The sequence below is a fragment of the Scleropages formosus genome, chromosome 20 (assembly GCF_900964775.1).
Source record: "Scleropages formosus chromosome 20, fSclFor1.1, whole genome shotgun sequence".
NCBI lineage: Eukaryota > Metazoa > Chordata > Actinopteri > Osteoglossiformes > Osteoglossidae > Scleropages > Scleropages formosus.
In genome coordinates this window covers 20,913,077-20,919,976 of record NC_041825.1, presented here as the reverse complement: position 1 = coordinate 20,919,976, position 6,900 = coordinate 20,913,077, and the positions used below count along the sequence as shown (strand labels likewise).

General features: G+C 42.8%; 1 protein-coding gene across 1 annotated transcript; it reads left to right on the top strand.

Annotated features, from left to right (window-relative positions):
* The first annotated feature begins 788 nt into the window (after positions 1-788).
* ccdc197 (coiled-coil domain containing 197) lies at positions 789-5,228 on the top strand. Its single transcript, XM_018761730.2, has 9 exons — positions 789-939; positions 1,171-1,216; positions 1,626-1,802; positions 1,980-2,134; positions 3,176-3,258; positions 3,500-3,672; positions 4,494-4,604; positions 4,727-4,843; positions 4,964-5,228. Exons 1-9 carry the CDS (start codon positions 833-835, stop codon positions 5,153-5,155), a joined length of 1,161 nt encoding a protein of 386 aa, XP_018617246.2. The 5' UTR covers positions 789-832; the 3' UTR covers positions 5,156-5,228.
* Positions 5,229-6,900: the final 1,672 nt, after the last annotated feature.

Sequence of the window (6,900 nt, the reverse complement as noted above, 5' to 3'; positions counted from 1 at the left end):
GTAGGGGAAACTGGAATTCAAGTGGCTTCAGGGTCATGTCAAAAAGCACTTTCATATCTACCAATAACTATTCTGTTAAAAAAAAAAAAAAACCTGTTCGTGAATAAAATGGCTATAGTAGACAACTTGGTCATTTTACTTTTCTATCAGCTTTTATCAAACGAGTTTCCAATCCTCTTGTGTAGCTATGCATCTGGCCTGCCTTTTTCTATCCATTTTGCTGCCTTCTCAAGAGAGTGGTGGACCCCAGTGTATGAAACTCAGTTCCTGGGCAATCTGACACATGGAATAACTTAGTTTGCAAAACTTTTTTTTTTTTTTTTTTGGGGCAATTTTGAGTTCAGAAATGATCTTAAGGAATGCCAGTACCTTGCAATTTTCTTGCTTTAACAAAGTAACAGGTTTCAGCTGTAGTGACACAACTAATGTTTCTTTGCAATTAGGCCTGTTTATCATTTTGACCCTATAGAAATGGCTGTTGGAAATAGGACTTTGCTGTCACATGTGAAAAATTATAAATCAGTCAGTCCAAGCAATACAAGCTATCTACACTAAGCATGTCTGGGCTATATTTTTAAATCTGTTTACTTTTGAATGCTGGAGCACATATATGTAAAGAATTTAAGGATGAAATTACACTGAAATTTATCACTAAATTGTAAAAAATACTTAGGTGTACTTCGGAAACAGGAAATGAACGCAGCATTCGACGCTGACGAACAAGAAGGGGCCGAGACGCCCCTCGGGACGTTGCTATGACGCTCTTTTATTTCCTTAGCAACGCGGAACACGGAGGAACGTGCAGCGACAGACAAGCGCCGCAGAAGTAAAAATGAAAAACCATTCCTTTCCGTGCATAAATGACGACGACGCACGTTTTAGGCTGAAAGTTGAAAGCAAAACGAAAAACATCTTTGTGACGCAGAATGAGGAGGAAAGGTATGATTTTTTTTTTTTCCGAGTGTTACGACTAAATATTCACACCTGCGAATCCATGAATCATCATCACGCGCCTGCTGGACTTCTTCAGCCAAATAATCATCATCATGCACATAATTCCAAGTAGAGGACTGTGACATCATTATGTCCTTGCTTAAAATTTAAAAATATATATATTTTATATTACTTCCACTTTTAATTTCTTATAACGTGTTGTTACTCCTGCAACAGAGATGAAGAAGATGAAAACGTTAATCGAATTCCAGTCATAACAGAGGTGAGGTCAGAGGGGTGAGCAGTGGAAGGAGGCACTGTGTGACTGTTCATTTAGCCTGGCAGCTAACTGCATTTTTATCAGTTTCAGTAACCATTGATCTGGTTATCTGGTTTATTCCTATAAAACACGAATTTAAGATGGCACAGTGGGGGTGCAAATGGAAGCATCGGCGCCTCGCCCCTCCTGGGTTGTGGGTTTGAACCTGGCTCAGTATGTGTGGCGTTTGTGTTCTCCCTGTATTCATCCGTGTCCCCCGGTCCAGAGCCATGTGTCTCGGGCGACTCCGAAATGCCCTTAGTGTGTGTGAGCGAATGACTTTATGTGTTGTTGCCCTGTGATGGACCGACGTGCCGTCCGTGTTGTACCCTGCTTCACAACCCGTCTTTGTTTGGGGACACTGTGAACTCAGGACTCTGGCAGACTCCTAGAAATGGGAGTGAACACTCTTCAGAGGACCCTTGTCCTCAGGAGGAAGATGGCTGTGGACCGGGTTGAAATGCAGCTGGCCCTCAAACGGCAGGAGTTCCAGGAACGTATGAAGGCTGTGGCTCATCGGAAAGCTGAACTTCACCGCAAGCAAGAGGAGGTCAGTCTCCGGGCCGGTCTAAGACCTCTGCTGTGACTCTGGGCCTGTGGCCTCTTGCACGTCTTGGTCTTCACCTCGACGTTGACTGAACTGGGATGTATTTGTCATGCCCTGTCACAGCTTAATACCTGTAACTCCCAAGGTGTTTATTTGCTGGCTCCGAATGTCCTTGTGCAGAAAGAAGATCTGGTGATGAAATTTGAGAAGCTCGTGCAGGAAAACAAGGCAAAGCAGCAGCAGGAGCTGAAGAAGCATCGGCTGGAGAGGAAGCAGAATGAACTGGAGAAGGAGTTGGAGGAACTCAGGCAGCAGCTGGAGACCCTGGAACTTAGGTGCGCAAACCACAGAGCATTTCTCACACACTCCCTGTATGACAAAAGTGGGTTTCCCAGTGGGACTGGAAGTATACTTGTAGCTCAGTGTGTTCTTAAATCACTTTTAAGTCACTTTCGCCACTATTTCGCAAACAAATGAAAGATTAATACAGACATCGCTCAGTTTATTCACAGGTTACGTTCTGTAAATGTAAAATGAATTCAAGTATTTCTATCCTTGAAAGAAGTCAGGGTACACCGTGGGCGGAACACCAGTCCACTGCAGGTGTTCTCTTTTATTAACTTAAAACAGCATTAAGTCGACCTCTAAATTACTGGAAATAAAATGTCATCTCCGTAGGTGCCGCTATTGATTGTCAACCAGTTCATCGCATAAAAATCTGTAACATTTATCAGCACTGGGCTCGTCTCATTTTGCTATGTTATCCATACGCATTGCTTTGCATTATGTCGCATTACATTTATTCATTTAGCAAACACTTCTCTCCAACATACATCTCAGAGAACAGTGCAACGAGTGCAATTACATCCACAGAAGGGGAGATTTGGATGTAAAAACGTGATTCTAACGTACTGTCAATTTATCACAATTCATCATGTGAACAAGTATACATCACATGAGTGGAGTCCAATCCACTGCACCACCACGCCCCCTGTAAGAGTGTAAGCGTCCCTAAAATTAGAACTATTTTAAAATGCCTGAAAATAAAAATATGATGTTTCTTAAAGTTATGTTCAATATTGACTATTGACTGATTTATCCTTTATACATGTGCAACGTATGTTCTATTATTGATCAAAAACCATCTGAAGCACTGCAGTGTATTTTGCTCGGTTGATTTAATCCTGTTCCACATTTCTGCTCCGTTATAAATGAACTAAATAAATAAACTGAAACTGAGTATACCGCTGTCATTTTCTGTAAAAATCCGAATAGCCTCAACGCATTCATTACTTTCAAAATTGCAATCGCAAGTGGCTATCGCATACTGTTTGTCTCTTTTTATACGCGTCTCATCATTTTCTGAACTCACGCAGGAAGAAGTACCTAAGAGAGAAGGCGAACAGATATAGAATTTATGAAGACTATTTACTCAAAGTTTTAGATCTGCTTCCTGAGAGTAAGTAGGATGAAATCTCACTTTACGTTAATGCGTTCTTGGTCCTTTTGCTATTAGAATGGTCAGGGTGCGAACTGGTAAAAGAAGCAGTATTGCTGCATCATGATTCTTTCGTAGGTATCTCTTTAACAGCATAAACGCAGAAACGTGTGACTTTCGAGGAAAGTGCTGTAAGCTCGTAAAGCCTAATTTGTTTGTTTTTTAATGACTTAATGGGATATCCTCTACCTTCTGGGTGCAGACTACATGGAACATGGAACAGACACACCAGTCATGCCCATCATCCAACGGCATGAGACTCTGTCTATCACACATGGGGACCTGCAGGAAAGGCTGGAGGGCCTGATGGAGGAACTTAAGAGGCGCAAGCATGATCTAGAAGCCATGAGGCAGGAGCTTGACACTAGGAAGCTGGTGAGACAACTGCAAGCATACTCCAGGCATCCCCCTGTGTGCTCTTTCTGCAGATCTCTCTTGTTCTCTTCTGCTCATAAATATGAATTCATAATGCCATATGAGAGATCTGACAAAATGATTCTGATAAAATCTGGCTTTAAAATTACTCTAAATTGCTGCAGGAAAAATTACCCAGCTATATAAATGGGTAAATATTTGTAAAAAGTAGTTTAACACTTCAAGTTGCTTTGAGGAAAAGCATCAGATAAATTAATCAAATGTAAATGTAAGTGTAAAATGAGCCTGAAATATCTTACTCAGTGTGATTTACCTATAAATCCTAAGAAACCTTGAATATTTGGATTTTTCCGTCCTACTATTTCCCTTTATTATGTGAGTGATTTTAAGAAATATTAAGTGCTAATATAATAATTAGATGTTATTGTGCATCTTCACCTAATTCTATGCTTCTAGCATTGCTGTCTTACAGCAGCTGGGTGGTGCGAGAGGATGTGGGTTCGATTCCTGCTCAGTCTGTGCGGAGTTTGCATGTTCTCGCTGTGTCTGCATGGGTTTCCTCCCACAGTCCAAAGACATGCTGTTCAGGTTCCCCCATAGTGTTCGACACAGAGAGAGTGTGTTCCAGTGATGTATGGATGAGTGACCCAGTGTAAGTTGTGTATCTAGCAGTGTAAGTCACCGCGGTGAATAAGGTGTGTGGGCTGTGCCCTTTAACAGGTCAAAAAAAGGTGAAGAATCACCACTGAAGTAATGATGATATGATTGGAGAATGCCATATTCCAAAGGAGTGACTACTTGCACATTACTATCTTTTGCAGATCACAAAAAGGAAGCTCTCTGAGCTGCAGACCCAATGGGACACGGAGAAAGAGAAGAATATACGCCTGGAGATGAACCTGCAGATGAAACAGGGCCAATCCAGAGAGCGGGTCAGAACTCAGCTGATGCCATCTATCCTGTTGCAATGGTGTAGTGACATATGACATATTGTTTCACAAATATTACATTCCACTCCTCAATTAATGTGTGTTGTGTGTATGTCTACCTTCAGAATAAGGGGATGGGGAGTCTGTTCACAGCAATTAGAAATCTGGGCGAGCAGTGTCACCTACAGCATTATGGATCACTAGAAGACATGGACCTTTTAAGCATGATGGATATGATTAAGGTAGAAAGCTTGATGATATCATGGTAAAGCATTCATCCGTAGACCACAGATTGTGTAAATACAGCTGTTTTGAACACATTACTTCATTACACTCAGAAGCATGTTGACATTCACCCACAGGAATTCATTGTGGAGAAATCAGAAGTGGAAAAAATGGCAAAGGACCCTCGTGCGTGTTTGCCGGGTGCAGGGGGGCTTCCTGACATTAGAAGGGCCAAAGTTTCACCAGCAAAGTCTGACAGTAAGACAGCACTAAAGACAAGCAGCAAGACCAGCAGTAAGAACAGCCTGACAAGTGGCTCATGGGTATAAATACAGAGCCCTGAGGAACACCCACTGATTCCTATCACGTGCAGCTAGTGAATACTGGCAATATATAGTAAAGTCACGCTAATAAAATGGATAAATCTGTTTTTATTTAACTTTGTGTTTGTATTGTGTTTTCAGAGTCATTTTTGTTCATTTTAATTGAATAAGTCTTAGCCGATCGTGTCAGCTGAATGAAGAATAAAGTTATTTCAAAATGTGAAAAAAGTGAAATGCAGTTAAGACTTTTATATGATGTAAGTGTGCAAGATATGAGTAAATGTTTCATACACAGTGTGTGGAAAGGTTTTATTTATAGGCCTACTGGAAATCGTAGGTTCACATGAGGGAACCAGATGAAATACGTTTTTCTTTTTTTTCAGACTTTTGTCAATGTGAAAATGAAGTTAAATCCAGAAATAAAAACATGCTATCTATATTCCTATGAAATACAACAACACTGTGTTACATCCTGTCTCGGAGTCAGTTATTCAGTGACAATCCTGACTCGATATTGTAGCGCTTTTGCACCAGCGCAGTATTACATATCCGCGTTTGCATTTTTCTACTATAGGGCCTACTGCTTCCATTGTGACCCACTTCTGTTCTGCTGTTAAAGAAATTCTTAAAAAAGTCATTGCTGTACTTCGCAAAACATAGAGGTTAGCGGTAAAAGATTACATTACAGCACATTTAAAGAATACTGCCAAAACCAGGTAGGCTGTTTGGACACAATATATAACTGTTAAAGTTAAGAGCATTTTTTTTAAACAGGACACATTCACACTAGCCGAAAGAGGAGGACATGGACACACACACATTTTCTGAACTGCTTGTCCCATACGGGGTCGCGGGGAACCGGAACCCAACCCGGCAACTCAGGGCGTAAGGCCGGAGGGGGAGGGGACACACCCAGGACGGGACCCCAGTCTGCCGCAAGGCACCCCAAGCGGGATTCGAACCCCGGACCCACCAGAGAGGAGGACTCGGTCCAACCCAACGCGCCACCGCGCCCCCTAGAGGAGGACACAATCATTTTTAATTTTTTTTTTTTTTTTTTTTTTTAATTGGATCAGAATGGATTACCAGCCCACCAAAGGTGTCTGGTTCCACACACTGTCCAACTCAAGAGGTAGAAATTTCTCGATTCATCATTTCTGATAATTAAAATCTTTATTCAATAAATAGAGCCTAAAAACTGTCATGTCAATAGTAAAATCGAAAATAAAACAATAAATAAAACCAACTAGGGGTCACAGGGAGCTGGAGCCTAACCCAGCAACACAGGGCATAAGGCTGGAGGGGGAGGGGACACACCAAGGACGGGACGCCAGTCCGTCACAAGGCACCCCAAGCGGGACTCGAACCCCAGACCCACCGGAGAGCAGGACCCCGTCCAACCCACTGTGCCACCGTGCCCCCGTAAACCAGAAATAATTAAAAGGAATTTAGCCGGTAACTCCAGTACTGCTGAAGAAGGCCGGTCTCCTGGCCTGTTCCCAGGTGTTACCATACACACACACGCACACACGCACACACACACACACACACACACACATTTTCAGAACCGCTTGTCCCATACAGGGTCACGGGGAACCGGAGCCTACCCAGTAACACAGGGCGTAAGGCCGGAGGGGGAGGGGACACACCCAGGACGGGACGCCAGTCCGTCGCAAGGCACCCCAAGCGGGACTTGAACCCCAGACCCACCGGAGAGCAGGACTGCGGTCCAACCCACTGCGCCACCGCGC